The following is a 13,079-nucleotide window of genomic DNA, read 5'->3' as shown; positions in this document are numbered from 1 at the left end:
AATTTAGTTAACAGTATACACACATGCAAATATTTTAAACTTTTATACACATAACTCCAGATGAAATCCATATAATCATAGGGCATGGTTAATTGAACAGTATTCGAGTGTTTAAATATTTCATTTAGAAGTTTTTCATACCTTATATGTTAAAAAGAATCAGGAACTGGTATGGGGGCGATTTGTTGTTTTTAAGACATTTTTATCAAAATATATTCTTGGTAGATTATATTTGTAGATTAAATATAAATATTGGTAAATATGATATTATATCAGTATATAATTTTATTGTACAATGAATATAATTTTAAAATATTATATTTAATATGTACATTTATGTTATATTTGTAGAATAATATGATATTAAATTTGTAGAATAAATATTATGTTGTAATATGATATGATATTATATTTGTATATGTATACTATATTATTGTAGAATAAATATAATGGTATAATATGATATATACATGTATGTATATTATATTATTGTAGAATAAATATTATGGTATGATATTATATTTGTATATTATATTATTGTAGAATAAATGGAATGGTAGAACAAGAAGTAAAGAGAAGAGTTTTTGAAGAGAAATTAGAAAGAGATAAACAAAGGAGATTAGAAAGAGAGAAAGATAAATCAGAACGTGATCAAGAGATGCAGAGGTTAAAATTAACACATGCTCGTGAAATAAGACGTTTAAAAGCTAAATTAGCAGCCAAGTAAGTAAATTGTACAATGAAATCCTATCTGCTTAAACAAAGACGTTATGTTTATGATGAATTAAACTTATTGGTAAAGGGGGTCAAATGCCGGGGCTGAAATGACCACACACGGATTCTTTATGAAAGTAGTTTATTGTCTTTGACCATGGCCAAAGTAAAAAAAACCCTGTAAATATACAAATAACATAATAAGTATAATATTAGTACATAGTTTGAAAGTGGTAATAATTATAATATAAAACCATATAATATAACCCTTCTCTTTCCACTTAGATACACTATGAAAATATAACTCTACTTGTAAAAATATGACATATACTTACTACTATGCTATTAGCTTAAAAAATGATACTAATTAATAAGAATAATAATGATATCTTAAATGTAAAACTTATGTAGCTTACCCTAAAGGGGGGTTTCTAATGAAAGTACTTAAACCCAGCTTGAATTGTAAAAGTTAGCTTAACTTTTTCGCTCATTGCAAACTTCATTTTACTCTATAAATAAGCTTATATAATTGAGTAAGTTATTTTATTTTCAGAAATAATAAAGTAACTAGTCAGTCTAATCCTTATGGTAACCAAGTTATGGTAAGATTTTTTCTTTGTTAGAGTTTATTCTTCTTTTGTAACAAATTCAGTTAGTCCTTCTTGTGTAACTGATAGCAAGTCCTTATTTCATAACAGATTCAATTAGATTTAGACTGTCGTTTATTTCCTAAAATATTTACCCAGTTACTGTTAGTGTAATCACATGAAAACTATTAAATATGATGTATTGCAAAATAAATTTGATCTTATTATTTAATTCAGACAAATGTGAACCAGTCAACAAATGATCTATCTCGTAGAAGACATGTAAGTTAAATATAGATATACTAACGTCCAAAAGAAAGTGCATTTTGTGCCGCATCAACCAAAGTCGTTTTTCCATGGTATACGGTATTAGGGTAGAATGTCAATTTGTTTCACATTTTTATTTTGCTTAGAAATGTTGAGTTTGGACGCAAGAGACAAACTCAGTAATGCTTTATCAAATGTTTTTAATCTAAACAAAACTTAGTCATACTTTTAGTGTGTATACTTTCTTTTGGACCTCAGTATATGTTCTGTATTTATCCTGTATCTAGTTAATACTCTTTAATTAGTTCTGATAATTAATATTTGATTTTAGATATTTTGGAAATTAAAATGAAAAATACATAATCTTTTAGAGTTAAAAGACTGGAGGGAAAGCAAGTGCAAGGGTTTTCGTAGTGGTAATAAAATATTAATCCTTACCCAATTTGTAGCAGTGGACATATAATGAAACATTTAAATGGAACAGTTTGTAGCAGTGGACATATAATGAAACATTTAAATGGAACAGTTATCAATTACATTCCAAATATCATGTAATGTTCAATTACATTTTAATTTTCATGTGGACGTATTATGCCGTCGCCCCTGTGTCAGTCCATCCTTCCGTCCACAATTTGTTTGTGGACACACTACAGGTCACGATTTTTATCTGATTTTGACGAATCTTGAAATATAGGTCTATCTCCCAAAGATCTTGGTTCCTCTCGATATTGGCATGTATTGGACCATAACTTCATGAATTGTGGACACTCTAGAGGTCATAATTTTCACCTGATTGTCGGGCATTTTAATCGCATTGATGTGAGCCGACAATATGTATAAACTAGTCATAGAAGTCACATATTGTAAGAGTATATATCGCCCAGATCAATAGACAATCATTGTAATTCGTCTGCGATATCACTTCGGTGGAAGCGAGTGTTAAATAAAGCTATTTCACACACACACATATCCGAAAAATATTAGACATTGCTCGCACGCGGTTACTGCACTAGGAAAACCTCGGCAGATTCCGTTACTCTACATGTAGCTTCGACTGTATGACGGTAAGTGATATGTACCTACGAATTTGCCGGTTTTAGAAAGAAGTTATCAAAATAGCGTCGTTCGAAGCGTGTTTAGAATTTTCAGAGCAAAGTTGTCCTTGTTTGAAGAAAATCTGATTAAACTTGAAAGAAAAACAGCTTCAGACGGTTAAAGTACGACAACTGAACCTGTATTATAAATCTCGCGAGACGCATGAAATTCTGAAATGAATATGTGACTAAATACACGCTTCTAATGTCGAAGAAAAGATTCTATTTTGATGGCATATTCTCGAATTTATGATCATATTTTGAATGGGGTTTATGTTTTTAAGTAAAGAAATAAATAATCTAGGCAATGTTGATGAATATGTCGATTGGAATAGTGTAAGTACTTACTTGTTTTAGACGATAGCGCGTGCTAGAGTACAGTGCTATTATTTAGCGGATGGTGTCATTCGCTCGTTGCGGTAGAGCGACGTTTATTGCCCAAAAAATTTAGGGATATCATTTTCTTACCCTCTGTACATAAGTCGTAACGGAGTATAAGACGAATGCCGGACTTCTGCTGAAAAATGTAGCGACTTATGACCCGAAAAATACGGTAATTTTGGAGGAATTTGAAACAGTACAGATCGGCAGTAGTCAGCACGCTTTCAATCTATCGTATTACGAATTTTGTAGGAATATTACTGACATAAATTTGAATACCGTACGGCACCTATTTTTTTTTTTATTACGGACGAATTTGAATATTTTGTTTACACATGATTTTTGTGTGTGGTCTAAAAACTGCCATCTTAAATAACGATAAGAGTTATGTCCCTTTATTTTCGGTAAAAATGTCCGACAAGAAAAATTTTGAAATCCCATCACTGCTCTAAAGGTCACAATTATTATCTGATTTAAAAAAAACGTTTGAATCTATCAACACTACACCGTAATGTAGGTCGAGTTCAAATGAAAATCAGACCAAAACTGCCGGGGAAAATAGCCGACCCTCGTACGCAAATAGTGTTAACATCTGGTATATCAAGGTTGTGGACCCTCTATAGATCACAATTTTTATCCGATTTTGATGACACTTGAAATGCATGTTTATAACCCAAAGATCTTGGTTCCTCTCGATATTCGCACATATCGGATTGTAACTTCCTGAATTATGGCCTCTGATTGTACGAAAAATCATGTTTTTAGGTTGTGGTCCCTCTCCTCTAAAGGTCACAGTTATTATCCGATTTAAAAACGTTTGAATATATCACCATTACACCACAATGTTGGTTGAGTTAATCAGACAGATCTTGGTTCTTTTTGATAATTGCACATATCCGAACGTAACTTCCTGGATTATGGCCCTTGATTGTTCGAAAAATCGCATTTTTAGCATGTGGATTCTCTAGAAGTCACAATTTTTTTATCTGATCTTAAAAAATGTTAAAACCATTCCACCTTATTGAAGGTTGAATTGGTATATTTTGGGAAAATCGAAATGAAACTGCCGGACAAAATGGCCACTCTTTGTACTCAAATTGTGTAAGAGTATGTGGCCCCTGATTGTACGAAAAATCGCTTTTGTGTTTAGCTTGTTCTCTGTCTATATCTTGCAAAATGTGGGCGTATCTTGCCTGGCAGCCACTGGTTATTGTAAATATCAATATTTACTATGGTGAGATTCCAAATTTATCATCAAAAGGGTAAATTATGTATTTCAATCACAAATCCAAAATATCTTGTTTAACAATAAAATTTTTAAATTAGTTTGAATAATAACGGTAACAGTAAAAATGTATATTGTTTTAGACATGTTAGTTTAAAGTGGGGTTTTAACATGAAAAACTCAATGTACTGATGGGAAAATGTTTACACTTTTTTGCTGCAGTGTTTGATGTTACCATTTAAAGATAGTTTAAAAAAGCTATATAAATTCTAAAGATACTATGTATTGTATTTTCAGTCCAGCAGTTCTGGTAGTTTTACAGGACCAGCACCTAAAATAAAAATAACAATACCAAATTATGTTCTTCGTAAAGGCAGTAATTCACATCATGAATATGAAGTTAAGGTATTTGTTACAAGATTATTTCTAAAGTACATTGTTTATTAGAACCTATTCAAAGTATAATGTGTAATTTAAGGGTTATGTTTAATCAACATTATAATAATTAAAGCCAGAATAATATAGAGGATTAACTACTATAAAACCATACACAATCAAAAGTACTTTTAACAAAAAAACCCCAAAAAACTCATTTTGATTGAAAGAATTATTAAAATCTACCAATTATAAATTTAAGTTATGGTCAATTTAGACTTACAATGGTTTATATAGATTTCTTTATATTGAAATAGTACATATTTCTGACTTTTGAAATATATGTGAACAATCTAGGTTGTGTCTTAATTAATGCTACTCTCACACTATGAGGAATATCATTGTTAATGTGAAAATTCGCCGAAAATAATAAGATTAGCCACTTCAAAATTTTCCCAACTGGTATATTTTCACATAGAGAAGTGGTGCTAACCCCAGTAATAAATAAAGGAACACATGTAATCAATTATCATTATTTATTTATTTATTTATAAAATATAAGAATAACAAGAGACATTCATTCATTCATCGCAAGTACACTATTTTCATACAACATACTCGTCAGAACTCTGATGGAACTGTTGTGGTATAACATCTTTAAATAGTCGATCTTCGTGTTCAAGTACCGTTTTATGGTCACCAGAGGCAGCATGCTCTACCAGAGCCGACTTTCTAAAATTCTGGGAACCAGTCACAAAACTATTCTTGGCGTTATGTTTCTGACAAAGCGATCTTTTGATTAACCAGTTTGTACTGCGTACGTGACAAGTTAGACTGTTGACTATTTCTCCATACATGAGGAAAAAGTAGTTCAAATGATTAACGCATTTAAATAATTCAAAAGTCATAAAAATGTACAATTATCAACATACTTCTTAAACTTATCAATATATTAACTCGTATTTGTATTTGGGGAGCTCAAACAATATTGTGCTAGTATTTTCACTTGATATCATGTAAAGTTATTTGCAAATATTTCAAAATGGCAGCAAGCTTAAAACTTCATTGTGTCAAGCAAAGTAACGTCTGTCATTTGTTAAATAAAAGAATAAAAAGGATTAAAACCACATCTGACAATACATCTTTTGTGTTGGAATAACATATCTTAACCACAGGAATGTTTGTGACCATTTAGTTGAGCTTTTACAACAGACTTTGTTTTTCGGAGCGAAGCTGTCTTATTCGTGGGCTGACGACAATATCATCATCATTCTTTTATTATTCTGAGAGTTCTGGAATTTCAACATTTTGAAATGATGTAAAGAGTGCTAACATTTCTGATATATATATCATTCGCATGATTAACTAACTCCAGTTATCGAGTGAAGACGTCAAATTAAAGTTTTTAAATTATTTGATGTTGATACAGTAAATATGACTGCACGAGCGATGAAAGTCGGCAGATTGTAACAACAATTCGGTTTTTAAAATGATCACACTGACACAGTACTAATTTTGAAACAAAACACAGCAGATTAAATTGATTAAATGTTAAGCTTTTAATCTGTTTGATGTTGATCCTCCATTGATTGTGATTAGAGCAATAAACACAAGGATAATTAATTGGTTTCTATTCGTTAACTACTGAACACTGTTAATTTTATTATACCCAACAGTTTACATTGTTTAGCACAAAATGTGCCATTTTTCCGGCGAGCATACTGACGGCCGGGTCTGATCCAGTTTCGGTCATTTTCCAAAGCTGACTGGTACATACGACCGACATCATGGAACCCATGGTCTGAGACCAGCATTAAGAATTGTAGTATGGCTGTTTAGATAGATCATAACATTGTAATACTGTAGAAATATGTAGCTTTTATGTAAATCTGTTTGATTTCTACTTTACTACAGATTGTAATAGGTGATGAGAATTGGACAGTTTTTAGAAGATACAGTCGATTTCGAGAACTACATTTCAGCTTACTGAAAAAGTTTCCTGAGGTATACTGTAACTTTCAATGTTAACATATTTCTTTTTTTTATTGTTTATTCCTGAAAGACAGAACACTAATTTAGAGAGATGGGTGTGTTGGGTGGGGGTGGGGGGGGTAGAGAGAAGTCCACTTGACAATTTATTTCAGAGTAACATATGGTATATTTTTATTGTTCTCCACATTCAGAGAATGCAGGAAACTAGTAAAAAGGGTTCGTCTGTCTCTATTCATCACATTTTTGGAACATAACAACTCTGTTTCTAATTTAGTTAGATTGTTAAAACTTAGTGTGGGTTAATGTTTTGACAGTGTGATTTGTTGATGCTTTGAGACACAATAACTTGATTCTAATTTCCAGGTTTTAACAGAATGATAAACAATCTGATTGATCAGTGCTATAATTATGAAAAAATAAATGTGCAAGTAATTAATGAATATAATCTATATGTTTTGGGACTTTAGCCTCATTGTTTGCCTGTTTATTTGAGGATTGAGTTGGGGGATATCAGCTTCACTGTTGGCTTGTTTCAATGATTTAAGGGGTTTTATAAGTGTGAGGAAACTGAAGAAAACTTATGTCACATATACAAGGATCAAAACCATGATCACTTGACTCAATGGCAGACTTTTCAGTCTAAAGTGCACAAGTTGGACAACTTGGCCACCTCAACATCTCACTGACTTAGAGAAATTGTACTTTATCTATTCTAGATAAACAATTAACAGATGATATTGATAAAATTTAATTACCGGTACTGGCATGGATATTTTTCAGATGAGTTTACTGGTATTTCCTCCACGAAAATTATTCCACAAGTCAGAAAAAGTTGTTATTGAAAGAAGAAAACAATTAGAGGTAATTTAATCTTGATGCAGTCTCAAATTGCACTGAGTATCTGTGAAGAAATATTCTCAATACAGTTTGGTTATCTGTCCGTCAATCTGTGAACTGTCTGTCACACTATTTGGAACACAATAAATCTCCATCTAATTGAGGTAGCATGTTCAAACTCGGTAAAGATGTTGTGAATTTCTTCACTGAATTTGATGATGAACATTTTATCACTGTTGACTTGTCAATGTTTGCGTGATTGTTTTTGTTAACTTTTTATTTTTCTATTTTACAGGAATATATGCAACATTTAATGGAATTATGCTTACGAATGGAAGATTGTCCGCTACATCCCTCTAAAAATAAATACTTATCTCGTCATATTCTGTGTGAGTTTGACTCTTTCTTTAAGAAAGGTTTATATGAAGTTTCTAAATATTCCACAACGTGATGTAAAAGTGCCATGAATAGAAACCTAGTGGATAAAGACAAAACCTCAACTGGTGTCTAACGATATTTAATGATGTGATACATGCTTTTTCATAAGCCCACATTGAAGTATGGTTGTATATTGTTGTCACTGTCCACAAGTTATCAGTCAGTTGGCTTAAAATTATTACACTGTACTAGTGTTAATATTCATGAAAAGAAGAAGCCCTTTTTGGATGATTAATGTCTAATTATGGCCATTGATCACTTGTGGACGCTCTAGAGGCTTAGTTTATCATATGCTTAACTTATACACAGTTTTTGCATTAGCACTAGGATGCATAAGAAGCCTATGAAATTTTAATTACTTCATGGGTTTTTCCCTTGATCAGTTTTTAGTGTCTTAGGTTATCATTACCTAATGCAGAATAAAAATGGCACAGCCTTTATTGACTACCCAGGTGACTTAGCTGCTGTGGACATATGCTTTGTTGCTTGGCCACTTATTTCATTAAAAGCACTGAAGATCCAAGATATAGAAATTGTGATTAAAATCTGTGCCCTGTTTTTTTTTTCGCTCCAATATCAATCTTTCTGACAATTTCGATGGAAAGATTGTAATTTCGTTATTTTCTGGAGACAATAGAATGCAGAATAGTACAGATGTCTTACAGGTATCAATAAAAGATGAAATTGTAACAAAGTCTTAATGACCTGCTGTAATAAGACAGTTCAAGTGTCACAAGTAAATGAAAGACAAAATTGTTTTTAACATTTAAATAAGAGGTGCTTTCTGGTGTAGTATTGTAATACTAAATTGTTGTGTTTTAAGATATTATAAAAGAATTAAGGGTTTTTGTTAAAATGAAGATTAAGCTTGTTAAATTGTTATGTACAGTAAATATATTTTTTATTATGGTAATGATTTATTTCTAAACTTTTTTTAGTCATGATATAATTAACAGATGTACATTATATCTGATATTTTTGTCCTGTAATTGTATGTGTCACTAATTATGTCAGAATGTGGTCCCTACTTTATAATGAGTTGCTAAATGTTTTGTGCTTTTTTGTGTTGCTATATATTCATTATTTATTCCATATTTATAGTATGCCTGATCTTGCTTATGTAAAACTCAATAAAATTGTTGTATATTTTATAAAACCCTATGATCAACTGAAGATTATACAACCATAATAAACCTAAAAAATTGAATATAAGATTTTGATGCAATATTGTTTTGTATATTGGATTATATTTAATGATTGAGATATTTGTGTATAATAAATCTTATATTTATCTGTACATATAAATGTTTTTGTAAGATAAAAAAAAGTTCAATGGATAACTTTTGGACAATTTTAAGATATTTTTATAAAGCTTTTAGAGTTAAAGTCTGATCTCATAAGTCCCTAAAACACATAAAGTTAATTTCATCCACCTGGTATATCATTCCTTAATTTACATATAGTTTTGCTTTTGTAATATGGTTATTCAACTTTTGGCATAGAATATCATATTCATTTTTGGCCTGAAATTATTGTGCTGACTCTGGTTGTTGAGAGGATTTAATTCTAGAACATTAAATCAAGTTCCCCCTCTGTTTAAAACAAGTAGAAGCGTTATATGAACCAGGAACCAAGTATGACTTCATCCTAGCCATCTTCAAATTCTGACGTCATATCGGAAAATCAAGAGTTCGTCAAGCGATGTTGAGTTGTCAAAGAAACAAGCATGTCAAGTTTCATGTCAACACAATTGAATTGCTAGAACATGTGCAGTGTTTGAGCCCAGTTCCTGTTCCAAAAGATACTTGGACTCGTGAAAAGTATATTTGTATATTTGTTGCTTCTCATTTTTTTTTATGGTGAGAGAGTTAAAATTTCATTTTTAATATTTCTTGTAGGGGTACTGGTAAATGTATTTATATTTCTACTAGAGTGCAATATTTTTCGACGCATATTTTTTAAAAAAAATGTTTTCTTTTTTTGCTTATATCATTAGAATCTATGCAATGTATGCAGGCGCCATATTAAGTTGAATTAGCATATAATCATCAATTTTTATGACCGATTGAAAAATAACATTATTACTGAAATGTAGAACACAGATCTTATTGTATTTCCTTTATTTAGTTCAGATTTCTTTTATAACTTCTCTATGATAGAAACAAACTGTCTTTTGATTAAAACCTCAATTTTCAGTTCCTTATTTTTGGACTAATCCTTGTCATAGATTTTCAATTTTCACAATGTTGTAGTTTGCAAGGATTCAAAGGACATTATCAAGCAATGAAATGGCCAGTGCAAAGAACTTTACTTAATTTTTGTTGGGGGTACTGTATAAGTGATCGCAGTGAAGACAATGTAACTTACAGCCCTTTTCTTTTGGTTACATAGATAGTAGTTGATGTTACAGCTAACTGATAATCCACCTGAAGATAGCCCTCCATCAGATCAACAGATAAAACAATAGAACGAAATGCAGATCTGTGTTTGACATAATAAAAATCGACTTCACATGGTTTGTTTAGGTATTGGAAGGTTTAAAAATTTGAGGAATATGAGAACTAGACTGAAATGTCTCCTACATTTTTGTGTTAGACATGTTTGAATTATCTGTGTGTAGCTGTATAAGTTTAGATTAGGTTTTAATAAGCTGTTGTTTTTTAACAAGATTGCATAGGTTGTTAATTGTGTATAAAATGATGTATCATGACTGCAAGCTGAGTTATTGTGCCTTATGATGTTTAATAGAGAGGGTTTCACTATGCAGATAATATATTATTGTTTAGTATATTATGCTTGATATCTTTTTTTTTTTTTTACATTTGTTAATTTTCAAGAGTTCATTGGCTTGAATATTTTATTGAAATTATTTTATTACCCCGGTATGATAAAACCATTCTCTATAGTCCAAATATTAGTTGATTTTGATGAAATACAACACTTCATCTTTTCAAATGAAATGGGGTCTCACACCCTGTTTTTCTGCACCAACCGACCCCGGACTAAGGATAACGGCTTCATCTCGACAAAACACCTTTAAATGCAATAAAATATTCTACTGCCATTTGGTGTTAAAAAAAACACTCACAGTGGTCTTTATATACATAAAAAAAATAATAGAGTAGATTATATTAATTTCAAAAAGCTTAATTGCTCTGTTTTAGTATAAACTGGTGAATATTTTCAATGGTAATTGTTTACTACTTTACTAGTAATATGGTCTTTTGACAGGTTATTCTTCGAAAACCTTAGACTTAAGCAACATCCATCCAGGAAAACATCCTTTTTTCTGCATATTTTTTGATAACCATTTACCAGATATTGATATCTAAATTATGATATATAAGGGTTATTTCAAATTCTATCAAAGTAATAATTTATATACCTTGTAGTCAGTCTACTGTTGACGTCTTAAAAGTGGTACATTTTTGTTCCATTGCAATAGAAAAAATATTTTGAAATAGTGAGATTTTAATACCATTGTTGCCAAAAAATAATGTTGGACTACAAACTTGTTATCTTGAAGTATGTAAACTTTTGTTTTTGATAAAATAAAAATATTCACATATTAAAAGTGTTATATCTATATTGTGAACCATTTTCTTCATTATCAATACTAAACCACTACAGACCTACAGCTCTTACAAATATAGTTTTGTTAGGGGGAAATTTTACATTGAGAATTCATTCATGTCACGTTTTTATACCCCATATTTTTCCGGTTTTGATGAAACTTAAAATGTCTGTTTATATCCCAAAGATCTAGGTTCCTTTCGCTATTTGTGCCTATCAGACCTTAACTTCCTGGATTATGTTTTCTGTCCATCTCTTGTAAAATGTGGGGGTATCCTGTCTGGCAGCCGCTGGTTGTTACCTGTTTCTATTGATTGGTAGTTTCTCACAAGCAATTGTGGACACTCTAGGGGCTACAGTTATTACCAAATGATTTTGGATTTATACATATTGTTTATGGACATGAGATGAAGCATATTGATTTTCAGCGATTTCCGATAATTACTGCCTTAGTTATGGCCCTTGATCACTGAAAAATCTTGTGGACGCTCTACAGGCAAAAGTTATCACCCGATTGACTTTGAATTGATACACAGTGTTTGTGGTCGGAAGATGAAGAAGCCTATTAAATACTGTTAGACTTATCACACTTAATGGATTTCAAAATCTTGTGGATGCTATTGAGGTTCAAGTTACAAGATTAAATTTATACACAGTGTTTATATTGATGGGACGGGAAACCTATTAATTTTCAACAATATTTGATGATTGCGGTCAAGAGTTAGGGCCTTAATTTGATAAATCTTGTTGATACTCTAAATCAAGTCTTAAACATGCATTATGCAAGAGCAAAATCTGCTTATTACAAATCTTTCTTTAGGCCTGAAATGTTATCTAAATTATCAATTAGACATTAATTAACTTATCCAGACCATAATAAACTCTCGATGTCAAGGCTAGCCTTTGATGTTGGCTGGATTAGATTCCTATATGCCGCTAACGGCCATTGATAATTAAATCAAAAAAAGTGGATAATCGAGACTATGCTGTTTATATTAATGATTTTAGTAATGATGACCGAGACTATGCAAAAATTTCACCCGCTTCTATCTCGGCTCATAGTGGATCAATTTGACTGAAATTTTCAGCAAATTACCTTTACACTATCTAGTTTTCAACTATTATAGCGAGAACTGCCATCTCTTTATCTTATCTCCCATAATGTATCTTTAAGTTATTATATCATTGACTTAAAAGTTGTGCATGGTGTTTATGGCCATGAGACGATCAAGCCAATTGACTTTTAGTAATTTCTGATAATCTTCTGTGATTCGAAATATTTTCTGGATGCTCTATAGACAAAAGTTATCCAATTGATTTGAAAAATTAATATACAGTCATAAGAAACTTTTTTTATACTCCACTTATCGTCCTTGATCAGAACTGCCCCCCCCCCCCCATTACCAACAAATGCATAGAATGTGACATTTATGGACTGCTTGGACGATGTAGCTGCTGTGGGTATATGTCTCATTGTCTGGAAACCTATTTTTATACTCTAGATTATGCAGCCAGGGGCAGATATCCAAACCCCATTTTTATGTGTACTGCCTACAGGCCACAATTCTGAATGGATCATTTTGGAACTGGTCATAC

General features: G+C 31.3%; 1 protein-coding gene across 1 annotated transcript in view; it reads left to right on the top strand.

Annotated features, from left to right (window-relative positions):
• Positions 1 to 11,478, top strand: part of LOC126821250 (kinesin-like protein KIF16B) — a 47,586-nt gene extending 36,108 nt beyond the window's left edge. The window contains exons 29-35 of the mRNA XM_050549636.2: positions 544 to 723; positions 1,268 to 1,316; positions 1,539 to 1,583; positions 4,566 to 4,673; positions 6,558 to 6,647; positions 7,416 to 7,496; positions 7,768 to 11,478. Of these exons, the coding sequence (XP_050405593.1) occupies positions 544 to 723; positions 1,268 to 1,316; positions 1,539 to 1,583; positions 4,566 to 4,673; positions 6,558 to 6,647; positions 7,416 to 7,496; positions 7,768 to 7,923 (709 nt within the window). The 3' untranslated portion in view covers positions 7,924 to 11,478. The remainder of the gene's footprint in view (positions 1 to 543; positions 724 to 1,267; positions 1,317 to 1,538; positions 1,584 to 4,565; positions 4,674 to 6,557; positions 6,648 to 7,415; positions 7,497 to 7,767) is intronic.
• Positions 11,479 to 13,079: the final 1,601 nt, after the last annotated feature.

This window comes from Patella vulgata, chromosome 5 (genome assembly GCF_932274485.2).
Source record: "Patella vulgata chromosome 5, xgPatVulg1.2, whole genome shotgun sequence".
Taxonomy (NCBI): domain Eukaryota; kingdom Metazoa; phylum Mollusca; class Gastropoda; family Patellidae; genus Patella; species Patella vulgata.
The sequence above is the reverse complement of the archived record's forward strand: the minus strand, read 5'-3'. Positions and strand labels throughout refer to the sequence as shown.